The sequence below is a fragment of the Plutella xylostella genome, chromosome 29 (assembly GCF_932276165.1).
Source record: "Plutella xylostella chromosome 29, ilPluXylo3.1, whole genome shotgun sequence".
NCBI lineage: Eukaryota > Metazoa > Arthropoda > Insecta > Lepidoptera > Plutellidae > Plutella > Plutella xylostella.
In genome coordinates, this window is record NC_064009.1 from 8517902 (window position 1) to 8534880 (window position 16979).

Genomic DNA, 16979 nt, shown 5'->3' on the forward strand with positions numbered 1-16979 from the left:
TTGGGGCTTGTTTTCATCTTTTTAGCGTGCAGTCGGGTTTTTTGTTTTTATTGTATGTAATAGGTACGTGTACATACTTAGTCTGTGTACTTTTTGAAAGCAATTTAAATTAAAGTATATTTTTTCTTTTAAGTAAAAATAAACGATTGCAAATTACTAATATAGCTATTTTTAGGAAGTTTATACTTTTAGGAATGCAGTTTAGACCTGCGGTTTGGTGATGATTTGTACAAAGATTTCCATTCGAGAGAGCCATGTTCACTATGTGCTGGTAATTACACCCCCGCAGAGTATACATATAATACTAAACTATTTATTCTCATAGGAAAGATGTAAAATATACAAAATATACTATTTTATAAGCTGATCAGTTGCGCATGGTCCGAGGCAATATCGGCCGAGGTTCGATTCCCGTGAAAATTAAGTCGGCGGGCACGACGTGAGGCGTGCGCGAAATCTTCAGGGGTACACAACCACTAAAAATATATATTTTATGAGAATACGTATTTTGATAGTAAAAAACTAATCTTATCTTATTTATTCTTGCATTGAGAATCTATTTCCATACATTAGACATCAACGGGGATGTAGAGTTTTCTTTTATATCTACACAATTATTATATCCAAAAACATAGGTACATTGATAAAGTAGTCGATAAAATTTCTTTAGATTATTATATTAATTAGGTTCAAATTGTGCTTCATATTTAAATCTAATTTAAGAGAAATAAACTAAAAACTACTATACCAAAGAAAAATAACTTTTTAATAAAATTTTAGTTTATCATCTGACTAGATACCTTTTCTCCTGTATTCCCAAGGAGAGCCATAAATTATCGCTGCTAGTTTGGTATACTATCACTGCTGTCTGCTGTTAGTATCTAGTTTGTTTAAATGTAATCTTCTTTAGATATCTAGAACAAAAATTGTTGGTGACACCAGATCCGTAGCACAGGAGCGGTGGCCAACAAAGGGTAATGTTAACACAGGCTTTGCTATGAAAATAAACTTACTTTTACGTTTTAGATAATTTATTTAGTATTTAATGAAAATAGTACGTAGGAAACTATGTATAAATGCGATTATTTACTTTAAATTGCAGACAATAAATACATTAAGCCAGCTTTTTCCTTTTAGGAGTAATTTTGTGCTATGTCACTGCAACGCGAGTGTATATATCCTCAATCCTTTTCTTACTTACTTGGAGAATAAAGTTCAGCTTATACCATCGATCATGTATCTTTTACTATTACTGACAACATAACATAACCTCATTATCAAAGGCGAGTCAACTCACCGCTTCAAAAGCCCAGTTCATCAGTCAAGCTATAATGAACATAATATTATAATGTTGACGACTTTCGTCTTAATTACATGTCTTTACATCTTTATAGAACCTGTAGTGAACGGAGATGTAGAGTAATGTTTGGTATATTAAGGCCCTATTTCACAATGTCTGGTTAGTGGATACCTGTGAGATAAAATACATGCTGTCACTGTCAAAAAATAATAACAGAGAGTGACAGCATGTATTTTATCTCACAGGTAGCCACTAACCAAAAATTGTGAAACAGGGCCTAAGACTAGCGTTTCCGAGCTATCCTCGTATGGACTTTAAAGGGATTTCCCTCGATCACTGATAGATTTTTATATTTATTTTGTATACCAATATTACTTCCTTGTAAGCTAAATGTAAACCAACACACCTTTTTGGTTTCAAAATGAAATGTTATTCTTAATATATAATATGAAGTACCATTATAAATATATACTAATTTGTTTCCAAATATATATTATTTATATATATATTATTTATATACCTATGTATTACAGCTACCAAATTTTGTTTAACTACGATAAATATTCAAATGAAATGAAGTGCTCGAAGAATGTAAGCCATCTTGATTCTTATCAAAATAGTTCATCCAATTAAAATAACTAAGCCACACTAAATCTCCAAATACGGTGTCGATGATATCTACTAAAGATTTAATCCGGACTAAAAGGTCATTGAAATAAATAAAACCAAGGATAATGATGAAAAGATAGCTTTAATATACAGGATGTTGCAAAAAGGGTACACTAAGCCGAAACCTACATGTGCAGCATGGTATATCTAAGCCCGAAACTGATATCAGAATTTCAAAATTGGCGAAAAAAAAAACATTTTCCATAGAAACTTTGTTGGTCATGTGACTTTTTACTATGGAGAATGTTTTTTTTTTCGCGAATTTTGAAAACCTGATTTCAGTTTCGGGCTTATATACCATGCTGCACATGTAGGTTTCGGCTTAGTATACCCTTTTTGCAACACTCTGTATATATTTTGATACCGTTTTTTTTTGTACATAACATAGTCCAAGATTATTTTTTTTTAATACCACCAAACTAAGTAGTAACCTAAACAAAATATTGAGCAAACACATACATATTCAACGATCGATAAGGCCTAGACTTTCCTAATAACGCCGAACCCCACACCATAGGCGCTAGCCCGATAACCTTTTGTATCTACTGTGTTGGTAGGCAACGCACAATTAGCGGAGGTACAAACAAAATTAGTCCAAGTTTGCATGTTTTGTTTACCCTGTTAAGGCGAACTACTTTATTAAACTCTTCGTTAAGTGTACAAATAGAACACAATGTTTAAAAATACACACACACGCAATGAAAAAGTTCCAGTAAGAAAAACACATTTTCCTAAGCGGAAAAGGCTAGCTTAATTAAGCTGTGTGCAATAATGAGGTAAGTACATTTAAGACAAAAATCAAAAACAAAAAACGTGAACATATTGTTCAAATTTCCTATTGAAAGTTTAAAAAAAAATAGGTTATTTAGTGTCGGAATATTGTAAGTGGAACTGTTTCTCTGCTCGTTGGTGTAAAATAAACATCCACATGTATTTCAATAAATATAGATAGATCTTGGCAATATTCTTGGTTACTGAGTATTGGGAAGTAGGCTCTAAAAATAGAATTAGCATGAAAGTTTTGGGAAAAAATCTTTCAAATGGAAGTCATGTTTTTTTTTTTCAATTGGCGGCGCTAGTTGGCCACACTTCACCTTAAGCCTGAATAAATCTCGGCAGATAAGTCGTCCTCCACTAGGTGGCGTTGCGATGGAGATAGCCTTCCCTGCGCCGGCGCCGATGGGACTCGCGATTTGACTGCAAGTGCTGAGATATTTTGAGTGCATCGAAAGCGACTCAAGAGACGGGCGCTCTCTGTAGTCATTGTAGAACGGCGATGCAATCCGTAGCCTCCTCCAAGATTGTAGGGCTGTTGCCATACCCCCTTATTCATAGGAAAGTTTTAGGATGTTTTAGCTATTTAACTGTTTTGTCCCTGTCTAACTCAGCACAAATTGTTCTTTGACAGAGAGGGTCAAAACAGTTAGATAGCTAAAACGTCCTATAACATTTCTATGAATAAGGGGTAATCTCCACGCTTGGCAGGCGGGTAGACAGGAGATGCCACACAGAAGCAGGGCAGTTTTAATAAGTATCCCTAATACTTACTTATCTTATAAGGTTATTATAGGTTTTTTACTTTATTTTATCACGAGTTATATTCGAATCAATTTATGCATGCAAAGACCAATGCGTCTCGGAACTGTTTTTTTTACCAAACGTTTGTGATACAAATTGCTAAATAAGTCAGTGACAAATTAAAGATAAAAAACCTTATTTATTGGTATTCGTTGGTCACGGTCCGATTCTGTAAACGGTTCCAACTCAGCATGATTCATGTGTTGAGATGAGTTTGTACGCATTTTACTTATTTGGAGAGTCACTGACCTTCCGTGTTTTTTTTTTGTGTTGTGTAGAGTTTTCGAAACGACAGATCAAAAATTGGAGTAATTATAACTTGAATAACATATAGGTACCTAACTTAGATTATAAATTATAACATAGAGAAGTAATTAAATATTCCTTTGTATTAACGTCAAGAAGCCAGATTCTCATATTGCAAACACAGTGACCATCATGGAACCGTAAAACTGTATTAATTCACGTCTCGCGTATGTTTGTAGTCTAAACGAAAAATGTCAGTTTGCGAAAAAAAACTTTATTTCTGACCCTGTCTTTACTTATTAGTTATGGTATGGTGCTAATAATGCTAATACTACCAAACATAAAATTGCGTTTTTTTAATTGTAACCTGAGTCTTTTATCATACGGTACATACTAATTCATCAACTCCTTAGAGGACTGTTGACGATATCTAATTTAAATTTTAATTAGAAACCAATTTTGAAAGTAAAAACATACATTTCATTTAGTTAATTATAGCACTGACATTTTGCTAATCACCGGAATCACCGCTATACAGCTAATCCGATGTTATTGATGCCTCAATTTCCTACTCGTATTAATAATAAAAATACTCATTAAATTAGCCTCACTATTGTTTCAATAGTTACAAGAACGCTTGTCCCCTTAGTAAAAAGTGTTTTTTTTAAATAGCCTTTCAGGTGTCTGTTTTTTGCAGAAGTGATAAGCTTACTACATCTATCGAAGAACTTACTGTGTATTGTGTGTACTTATCCTTATTATTTATTATGTATTAATTTACTCTAAAAACTTAAAGGTTTTAAATTTAAAATCATAGAAGCAGAATGTAACCCTCGTAATTTAATTATAACCCTTACTGGTTCAACGTAAAATATCACATTCTTAAATTAATAATGCCTTAAAATCAGATACTTACCACAAGTATAATTGATGACAAAAACGTTTCGTCGGCTCATTACACTGCCCTGGTTTCGACGCTGTCTATTACAGTGAGGACTTAATAAATCAGCGCCATCTATGGAGATAATGATGAGATTTTTTGGCTGTCGCCGACGAAAGGTGCAATCTCAATTAGGCCGATATCTTTCTCGTTAAATCGGGTGAGTAAACTGGACTTTTTAGGCGTACAGTCCCTGCGAAAATTGTGTGTATGTTTGTTTGTAATTTTCTATGATTGTATCGTAACAGTACATATAATGTGAAAAGAAGCAGAGTCGTATTCATATAGCACGATTTATTAATAAGTTAATTTTGGCTTATAGGATCAAAAATAAATGAAGAACAGACAAAATTTTTATAATCATCCATTTTGTGGAGAAAAAAATTTCAAAGGCCAATATTGTTACGTTATTTCTGCAACAATTTGTTCTTTTGCTTCCTATTTTATTTTCTAACCACATTGATCTAATAAGTCAAAACCAAAAGTTTTTTTTACAAAACACTACACCTACGCTTTTGTCTCCAACTGTCCAAGTTTGCGCAATAATGTAAAACATTCATTCTTACACTAACGAGCTACATTTCTTTCTTTCTTTCGCCGCTTCCAACGCCTGAGTCTCGTACTCGTACATACATCGATATACCATCTTAATACGTATGTTTTAAGATATTTATTATCCGCTTACCCAGAGCCGCAGGATAAATGTGGTGAACTGTTTCGGCATTTTTTTGTTGAAAGCTAATTTATCTACAATGTCATTATAGGGTATTCATTGTAGCTTGTCAACGTAGTTTTTTCATATGTTATAATTTACTTTTAAAAGTATAGTTAACAATATTTTTTTTAAATAAACTATTTTGGTATAAAAAAAGATTGAAATTTGTCACTTTAGAGTTTGTACCATATACTTTACCCATAATACTCGTTTAATAATTTTTATTGCAATAATGTACTGTATTAGAAAATTTAAAAACGCCGAAATATATTTTACTTAAAATTTTACAAAACTTTCAATACTCTGAAATGACTAGTTGTCTACTGGACGTTTAAAAAAATATGATTTGTTACTTCGCACTGCGACATAACCAAAAATATCGTAGTTAATTGAACAAGTTTATATAATATTTTCCACCGAGACGTATTCAGGACTTGACAAGTAAGAGCAACCTATTTTTAATGCACACTATGATGAAAATAAAATCGATACTTACTTTAGTTATATAACGGGCTAACACTCACAAAACAACGAACACCATGGATCATAGGGAAATAAAGGAGAAATAAAATCTGACCCCTTAGCTTAATTTTCATCGTGAACGTGACGTGAAATTTGTAGGGAAATTTTAGTTCTGCTACCGACCGCCAGGGGCGCTGTTCACATTTTTATACAAAATTACTCGATGAATTCTACTTCACGTTCACGATGAAAATTCACGCTAAGGGGTCTGATTCTCACTGGGGCCCAATCGCTAAGTTAAAACAAAATAAAATATAACAATTCATTACTAGATTGACACTAATTAGTGTCAAATTCTATACATTTTGAATCCGACACTCATTTTCAAAACAAGCTCGCGAATACGTCCTGCCTCCAGAAGAGCTAGTACGGGGTGCATTTAAGACGTGACAAGAGTTTTACATCGCGCTCACTCACATCGCACAGCCTCAAGAGCGAGAGGACGGAGAACTCTTGCCACGTCTTAATAGCGCCCCATGCTACAGAGCCTGAATACGTCCGTAGTAATTTTTATGTTTTGTCGCTGCCTGCATTGTGTCAGAATTGGAACAGAATTTCTCTGCTAATAATACCAATTAATTCCGTTATGGTCCGTGTTATTTCCATTTCTCGGCAGGCCCTCTTTTTGTAGGCACATTTATTATGATGTTGTTTTGGCTCTGCCACTAATTATTTTCAACACTGCAAAGTATGACGCTCTACCTAACTAAATAATTCGTAAATGAACAAAATTACAGTATTAAATAACATAAATATACGTCTAAAATATATAATATATATATATATATATATATATATTTTTATATATATATATATATATATGATGATGATGTCCTCTTCGTCGTATCCGACAACAGCGACTCTTGCTACACTCTGTTATGTGCTCTTATGTGGCTGGCAAGTCCGAACTTCGTCTTGAACACCCTGTCACACTGAGCACAGTAGAGCTGTCCCATCCTGTTGTATGTATAGTTGTAGGAGGGCTTAGGGCGTGTCTTCCGAGAGTGGCGTTTCACGTCAAGGTCTTGAAGTCGAGACCTGTATATATATATATATATAGGCGACACTACGAAAATGAATAACGCTATGTCATATAGATATAGCATCTACCAAACTTCATGTTTATTATTATTTTTTTGTAAAAAAAATCATAGAGATTCTTCTTTGACAGAGATTCTTGTTCTGTGTAGTCACAACTGGTCACATGGTGACTTACATTTTTGAAGAACGGTAGTTAATACCTTATTACTTACTAGTCTTCTTGTACGTCAGTAAACAAATTTGAGGTTATTTATTATTCATAAGGTGTATTTTGAGAACTCGACAGTCAGTGACAAATCTATAGCATTGAGATGAGAGAACTACTGTTTGCTTCTGGCCTTTAGTGGCTATGGACACATGTTCTTAAGATTATCCTTAACAGTAGGTAAGTAAAATAAAATTTACAAACAAATATAAGACACTCGCATTTATTAAATGTTTCTTCAATATATTAATTTTTAATATTTTAACGTAAAAAAATGTAAACAAATAAAACATTATCTTATAAAACTGATAACAATATTCGCTGTAATTAGTACTTTGTGATGGAATTTTGAGCTGGAATGACTGACGTTAAACTTATACAGAAATAGTCAGGAAAGTGGAATTACTTAGGTAGTTTGAGTATTAGAAATAAGACTGTACTCAGATTTAAATAATAATTATATACAATTAAAAAGAAATGTAAAATCTGCAACAAATGAAACAAGTAACAAAACAGTTAACACACACATTCGAGAAAAAACTAAATAATTACACAAAAATCATAATTCTCCTAATTACTGACTGAATACAAACCCTAAATTAAAACTAATACAATAAATACTTAAAACAACAAAATTTAAACAAATCACTTTATCAAAACATACATCAAATTTGTACATTTCAATTTTGAGCTTCGTTTCACTGGCCTATATCCCACCTTTATAGGTATTAACTAAATTGGTAAATCAAAACACTGGCATACATTTCACGAACTGGCATTTTTAATACTTAACTCTTAAATACCTATAAGAAATCTATCTACACTAGAACATATTAAATATGGTAGCATTAATTCAGGTAAACTTAAGAAAGAAGGAATGTACAGGACCTTAAAATACTGTATGGCAGAGTATTTTTAAACGAAATAATTATATTCAACTAACTAACGCTAATGGAACAAGAAGACACATGGCGAAATTGACTCACGGTTGTAGGTTAACTATTACTAAGATTACTATCTCATCCAGTCAAAGGAAGTTGTTCAGTTCTTTTCGGGACCAAAGAAAGGTCCAGAGGGTTCTTCAAAATATCTTTGCCTTCATCATTCAAGTCGATGCTGAGTTCTGGCTCCGAGTCACTCGGCTCATTCTTAGGGCTTCTAAAGAGTACAGCAGTAGATTTGAAAGAAAGATCAATAGGCTGGTCCTGCTCTATGGCCACACCACCCGCCGCAGGAGAGTGCAGGATAGAATCGCCACCGTTGCGGTTTTGCCACGTGGACGTTATACCAGGTGGTACCGGCCGTATGTTCAAGGCCGGGATAAACGTACCGCTTCTCGGCGAGAAACTAGGAGTGGACGATCCGCTTCTAAACGGAGAAGTCGGTAAGTTAATAGACACGGCCGAAGACTTTCTTTTTCTTGTGTCCTTTGAGGAGGAATTCCTAATGGCATGTAACCGCACGTCCTTTTCACTGCACGGTGAAGACGCTGATCGGAATATGCTGAGGCCACTGGTACTTCGGGAGCTGTTGTCGTCCTCAGGGTCAGCTGATGATGCTCCAGAGTCGGACGGAGACACGCTTTGCCTCGTCACGTCTTCAGTGAATGGGTTTTTTTCGTTGTGCTTGTAGTATTCCGCCAGGGCTGCCGCTGGGAGCAGATTTGTCGGTATGAACGAAGGATTCATGGCGGGGTTGAATGCAGGCGGTGACTTACTCGTCTGAATGTGCTGCATGTGGTGTTGTTGCTGCTCCTGCAGTAAGCAGTGGATCTTGAACCAGTTGGATCTCCTCCCGTATCTCGAGCCAGACTTGGACATACCGACCAGCAGGCATTTCCGTAGCCGACACGCCTTGCAAGCCGTTCTATTCTTCTTATTAATGACGCATTCACCGTTGTTCTTGCACTCCGATATCGACGACAGGTTGTTGTAAGTGCGCCCGAAGAACGACTGGAACAATGAAAAAAAAAACACATTTAGTTACGTACTTCAATTAATTACAATATGAAATGTCGGGCCAAAAGGTTATAAAAGACATTACTGTAATGACATGAAAATTGGAATTTGGCCGGACCGAGATTCAGAGGGCGCACAATTATCGTATGCTAAACTGACATTTCCAATTTCGTGTTACTAATAACTTTGAGTAAAATATGGAAAAAGTTTTTGGCAAAATCGCATAAGGAATAGCAATTTATCGATGAAACGGTTAAACTGTTTTCTCTTGGAAACAATCAATTCAGGTTCACCAGTTTTGAAATCGACAGTATTTTGAATTAAAAGCAACATTTTTCAAGTAGTCATCGTAAAGTATGTGGGATGTATTAAAATCTGTGTCATAAAGTAGAAGGTTATATCTCACACTTAATATTACAGAAATATGGCCGATTTTGACATAAGAAATGGGGATTTTCTTGAATATTAAATAAATCGTAATGCCGACCTGCTGTGCGGCGTCTCGGCCCTCTTCTTACTCAATTAAACTCATACAAAAGCGTAAATTATGTGACGTTGTTACAGATTCCTTTCGGTTTGGTTTGTGGATACTTTTTTGCAGTAAATAAAGATTAAGCTTATTTTTTTTTTGGATTATACCTAATTACATTTCTGTATCACGACAATATTGCAAACGGATATTATCACGATTTTAATTGGAATATGTTTTCAAGTTGTGCGCGTCCACGCAATTTGTTGGGGCGCCATATTTGTATGACCCGCGCGCGTCTGCGGGCAATTTACGAAATTGTAGCATCAGATAGGCCTGACAATAAAAATTTACGGTTAACAAAGCATCTCTTAAAACTGCGTAAATCCCGCGCAATTGCTTGGAAACTTGAGATAATTCTGCAAACGCATAAGCATCTGACTCAGAGCGAGATTAGAAATTTCAGATAAGTCGGTTTCCTTATGGGTGCGGATCGGTGTTACAGATACCCTTCCGGACAATTTAAGCGTGCTGCCTCGCCAAGCAATAATGAAACTTGATCCTTCGAAAAAAGGAGCAGCTTTGAAGACAACGTTTAATATGTAATAGAGTTAGGTTGTCTTAATTGAACAGCATCTGCTCTCGTTGGGTTTAAACAGGCATTTGAGCTTTAGGTTTCTTTTCAACTCTTATTCTTGTGGATATAAAGTTTGTTTTGGAAGGTTTGCAATACTTTTGTTTTGTGTCTGTGAAGGTGGAGATCGATGTACGTGAGACGCGTGCGTTGTTTCGCAAAATAATAATATATAACAATAAGTACATATTCAATGTTTTAGCTAACATACATAGTTTTCAATATTTACAAGACGAAGTTGAAACAAAATAAAATAAAATCCTGGGAAGATAGTACTTGTTCTTAATACTTAGAAAGTACATACTTAGAAACAAAATATAAAATCAAATTAATATATATTATGAATAGGTAATTAGGCATTAACAGGTGAAATAATTTACAAATTAAATGTATTACACCTACTTAATATCGATATGGGAAATAAAATTCAACAGTTGAAAGCACACGTTCGTATTAACCATAAATCGAATATTTTACATAACATGCTTAAGTAACGATAAAAATGCAATAAGATCATAAACAAAAATATAATTTACAATGAGACGTCACAATAAATCGCTAGTTTCAACCTTAACGAGAACCGAAAAGGTCTTAAATTTGCTCAAAACAGATTTATGTCATTTGACCCACTGATACAAAGATTACCTTTGCAGTATGTAAATGTGGTAAAGTACGAAATTGTGTAATGTTACATGATTTATACGAGTATGTGTAGGTATATCACTTATGTAGATAAAGGACTTTACATCGGTTTAAATACCTAGTTGTAACTATCTCAAAATATTCATGATATTTTTATCAAAACAAGATTCACAGTCATGTGCAATCAGAAAAACAGATATTTATCCTTCCACAGCGCAAACAGTTTAGTCTCTACTTATCTATGAATATGTAAAATAAAAACTGTAGATTTAGGATTTAATAAAATTTTATAAGTAAGCTTTTTTCATACCTCATTTACTCAGGTACCTACTCAACATAATTGATGCCACGATGACTTGTCATTGTTCCGGCCGCCCTACATTCATACTATACGAAAGAATATACGCAATCCTACTAATATCATAAAGATAAAAGTTTGAGAGTGTGTAACTTCTACACGTCAAAATGGCTGAACCGATTTTAATTTTTGGTATGGAGTTAGCTGACACCCTGGATTAACACATAGGCTATTTTTATCACGGAATTGTTACGGGAAAATCTTTTAAGAGGAAGCGAAGCTCGCGGAAAATGCTGGTGTTCTATAAACTATAGTTATATTAGCGAATGTGAGATGTAACTAGGTACGATGATGGGTCCGTAATGCTATGAAATTATCTCGTACTACACCAGTGTAATGAAGTAGCACTCCTTGATATTTGTACGTGGACATAAAATTTAATTATGTTTACCGCCGATAAAACTCAGCGAGGAATTCCAAGCTTTATGTTCTTGTTGTAGGTGTGATATTTGTATGCTGAGAGTTTTGTGTGGCTCATTTGTTTAACTAGAAATTCAAGTGTGGCTGGGCTTGTATAAGCTAAATAATCATAGGTAATGAGAATTAATACGCTACTTCGAATGCTTTTAAAAGAGCTTGCTTAGTCGTTAACTGCACATTTAGTTTCACTGCTATGATTTGATGGTACAGCAGAAGCGTATAAATTGCAGTGTTTATGTGATGTGTAAATAAATATAAAAAGTGTAAAAGAATAAGAAAAATCTCATTAAAACACATATCTTCAACACTTTTTTTGCTCTCTATTTTAATATTTTGGTTTTTATCACATACATAGTAATATAATTATATAGATTCAATATAATTCTGTATTTTTTTTTTTATTTGACTTCAATTATCAGTATGCGGTGTGGGTGGATACGTATGTCTTTAGTTAAATATACTAATCACAACAAGTGCGACGAAAATAGCTTATTCTCGCTAATCCACGTAAATCAGTAGTAATGAATAAGGAAAAGTGGATCTGCCCATAATAGGTGGGTTTATCGTTGAACCGTGAGAATAGGGGCCCGCCTACACTAGCTCGAGAGATTCCGACTCCATTCGTCATTCGTGTAGTATTCTGAGTGCACAATTTTTTGGGACAGTTTTCATTTATAAACCTCGGTTCCCAATATATTCACTTCGCTTTAACTCCTACCTAAGAAAAGAACATATGATCGTCTGATCATTGATATTATGCAACACATCAGTCAGTCATTAGATGGGTGACCGATTTTAAGTGGTTGTTTTCTGGGCGTTAAACTGTGGATCCCGGTTGCTATTTTGGCAGGAGTCGTTAATCCAAGTCAGAGGCCGGGCAGCATGAAAACATCTGACAGTCGGGTTGCCCACTTACCCGACACCCTCTCTCAGCACAAGCTTGCATAAATGTTGGGGTCCATCAAGACGAACTAGGCCCACTTGTAGACTTAGGCCTAAAACCATAGGCCTAACTCCTTTATTGGAAGCGGTCGAAACGATCCAGAGTAAGTATAGTAACTAGGGATGTAACGTTTTACCTATTTACCGGTATATTTGGTTATTTAAAGCAAAACAATCGTGATATTTTGCACACGCTAAGTTGTGATTGAAGCTGGTTCAGCTTCAATTACAACTGAAACCATAAAACATAACATTACCACGATAACGCACGATATCAAATGCCAGCAGTCCACAATCAGATTAGTGTCTTCTCAAGATTTATTCTATTGTTTCTGCCCATAGATCACAGGCAATAGACGGTGGAATACTTACTCGTAAATGCCAATACCGAAAAAATATAATTACGATCTCCAATTATACCTATAATAATATCACCTTTTACATAATAAATACTGTACTTAGGTACATTTTGCCATGGATAGCAGGTGTGAGTGAGTAGGGTAACGTAACGTACCTTGGGACGCTTGTACCTCGGGACATTGATTGTATTTTAAAAACCGGCTAAATAAACACATTAAAATTCTACCCTAGGTATAGTATTTTACTCGCTTGGTAAAACTAGTGAGTCTCGTGATCATACCAGCATCGAGTGTGTGTTGAAGACAATATGAAGTTTTTTGGAGTCAAAAGTAGCTTTTGTATAGTCTTTTGTGTTGCTTTATCTCATTGAGGCATGCTCAAAATAAAGACATGGATGTCACGTATAACTTTTCAGTTATTTAATTTTATGACATGGCAATTATCTGAAAGATTCCTTTTAATTAAAAATAAAGATATTTAAATTTTGGTTAAATATTGCTTTTTTGTACCTTGGGACACGATTAAATTTGTACCTTGGGACACTGTTTCCTATGGCTTTGTACTATGGAAAATGCAAACATCTAAATAACGCCTTATATCTCTGTTTTTATTAGTGCCAGAGTGAAACTAGACAGAAGGGAGATGCTGTTAATCAATAAGAACAGAGATATAAGGCGTTATTTTGAAGTTTGCATTTTCCATAGTACAAAGCTATAGGAAACAGTGTCCCAAGGTACAAACGTGTAACGTACCTTGGGTCAAAACAAGCCTTTTTACTTTTATCTTAATTTAATAAAATCTGGCCACACTAAAGCTTTAGCACAAATACTAGTGATAATACATTATATATCCTACCGAATAAACAAAATTTCACATTAATATCTTAGTTGTACGCTGCGATAGCTTCATTCAAAGTTGGGGTAGTCGAAAATGTCCCTAGGTACGTTACGTTACCCTATACATTAACTTATGAACTTAGATTGCATTATTATTTAGCAATGTTGCATTTTTATAGCGTCATAGGTACATGTTTAACATCCGTGTGAAATCTTGTGAAATGAGATCACTACCATGAGTAATATGTTGTAATTTATAAAAATATAAATCAACCGATCATCTCTTAGTTTAACAACTTTTCTGAGATAAGTGTGTGATTCAAGATACCTATTTCTATTCATAGCAACCTTTAATTTTAATTTTTATTCTAGTTGCGGTGTTTTCCTTGTTTTACCAGATGATATATTAATTAGGTACGTTATGGGGATGTATAAATCAATCAAAATGTAACTTAGCATTAAATAATGTTTGAAATATCTTTGATGTTTCTGTTTATTGACATTAAATGCATTTATAATTTATGGTCTTACGGTGATTAATCTAGTTTCGTAAATTTCCGACAAATAAACAACAACGACGTTAATACGGTGGAAGACAACATCATTAGGAAATTCTTAAATGTTTATTCCTGAATTCATTTTAAGTACTTAATTATTTACCAATGTTACTATCAAATAACAAGTTAAAACAAACTAAGTTACGAAATGTCAAACATGCAACGAAATCTCTATATTTCTTAGTCACTTGTGACATTTTCCTTCCTGCGGTCTAGTTTCGAATACAAGCTCGAATTCGAAGAAAACTATTACTAACACACAACTTATTTCGCTCACGTCTTCTTATTACATGGAAGACCGCTAAATCCAAATATAAATATACCTAGTACGCTCACAATATCAACAACTGGCACGTTCTATTACCTCTAGAGTAAATATATCACATCACCCGAATTAGACTAAGCAAAATAGCGTACAAATAATCATCTGTACACTCGTAATCACTTATAGCACCAAACGAAGGTCTCATCTCTATTAAGGCGGGTTATAACAGATTTTTGTTTGACAGCCAGTGTTGCCAACACAACGCGTAGGTAAATGCACGTGTGAATAATTAGCATAAGCTATAAACTAGTTATTTGGATGCGTGTAGGTCGCGTGGGTCACAGCGTGGGAGGGAGTTCACAGGTGTTGCTCTATTGATGAAAATTATGATTTTAAATTATATATTGACTGCAAACTCGCCTGACATATATACGTATCATCATCATCATCAAATTACGAGCCAAATAAACATGGGATTGTGTGAGATTCTACATAACCATATAACTACAACCATCAAAATATTTTATACCATACTAAAACTGGCAACACCTACAGCCTAAACTGACCCAAATTATACACGTATTCAGAGCATTTTTATAATGGGTTTATTTATAGTGAATGACATCACCGTACAGTATTGCTAAGATTCTTTTATATATTTTATTTTTTGTCTCATTCTGCCTTTTATTTATGTTTAATGATTGATTGTAATATTATAATAACGTTACAAATTGCTATTCGATGTATGAAATAAAATAACGAAAAAGCTAACGATGAATGAAAAAAAGGTAACGATGACTTTTTTTTTTTTTCTAAGGGATCCTATATGCTGCGGTCCTGCGACCTTTGCAGCCTTGCCGAACGGTTGGGGAAGGCGTCGTGAGGCGCCTTCTCCCGTTATAAAGCGACTAAGTTGAGGTCACTTCAGGAGGCTTGCCTCCTGAAGTGTCCTCAGCTTAGGACGTCGCGGTGGGTGGGGGGTGGCGTGAAGCGCCCTGGCACATGTCGAAAGCGTGTGTAAGTTTGGAGGCTACGGCGTGTGCGCCGGATAGATACGACGTTTATACCGATTTATATTTTAGCTTCGTACTTTATTGTTCAAAGAAACTACTGGGTCTCTATTGATCTATTTTACCATGATCCTCTAATACACCACTCTAACCTTAACATATCAGCATGAGCTAAACAACAGTGATTGGTAACAAATATCCCTACAACAATAAAAAGGCTTAACACCCAACCATCGCCCCAGGGGAAGACTAGCCAATAAATTTAAATTATAAACGGACATTTTTATATTCAATTTGGTAATTTTATAAGATGCGACCGCGCGTGAGGTGTGTCGTGTAACTTTTTATGCGTTGTCGAAGAAAATAAACAATCGTAAAGTTAATGAATGCTCGACGTAAAACTTAAATTATGATTTGACAATATTGGGTGAGCGTGGGCGAGGGCTATCTTGGTACTTTAATGTGGAAAGGTTTATGCTTCAATGAACTATTCTGATTACCAAGTTTTTTTTATAGATTTGATAGAAAATAGTATTATGATGCATTTAAATGATATGATATCACAGTCATGGCTAGTTAAATTATTTCAATTTGCCAAGCTTTGCTTGGTTTTTTTGAAGATGAAGGATTATATTTATTGGTAATAAGCAGAAGTACAAATAGGCGACAAACATACAAATTATTCATATCATAACATTGAAATCGGTTTTATAATAAACTTATTCAACGCGTACCAGTTCATTAACTTCAGATCAATATACTGACCGAGATAATTGAATTTGGCAAAGTTTTGATAGCTAGTCAATAACGGTAATATATGATCCTGAATTTAGTACTTCATAGTGTGGCAATTACGAATGGTCGCCATTTTGTTCATATCAAGACCAATTCAATGTAATCGATACCTATTAGCTGGTGAGGTGATTCGTACATTTATTAACTTTATGACCTGAGATTTATAATTTATTAAAGTGTTGTCAAGTCAATTAATATTGTATTTGCAATTTCGATTGAGGTGGCTCGTGTTAAATACTTCTTTTGATTTATACATTAATTAAAGTATCAAATTGTTAAATTATAATTTAAACATTCAACTAATAATTTGAGCATATATTTTACAAATAAAAGGTCTTGTACACGAACCTAAAGTTTTTAATTTGAACAAGTCGCAGCTCCATATTATTATTTGCTTGTCATCTAAGCGTGTGGATGACATAAATTGGGATAATTTTTAAATAGTTAAATATTATGTACCTACTGACTCTATCTTGCTTAGCATCATCCATAATAATGCCAACAATTTGTCGAGTGC

The 16979-nt window shown here is 34.4% G+C and overlaps 1 protein-coding gene across 1 annotated transcript in view; it reads right to left on the reverse strand.

Annotated features, from left to right (window-relative positions):
• Nucleotides 1-7411: 7411 nt before the first annotated feature.
• LOC105382237 (protein embryonic gonad) overlaps nt 7412-16979 on the reverse strand; it is a 79093-nt gene continuing 69525 nt past the window's right edge. Inside the window, exon 3 of the mRNA XM_011552088.3 lies at nt 7412-9168. Coding sequence (XP_011550390.1) covers nt 8236-9168 — 933 coding nt within the window. The 3' untranslated portion in view covers nt 7412-8235. The remainder of the gene's footprint in view (nt 9169-16979) is intronic.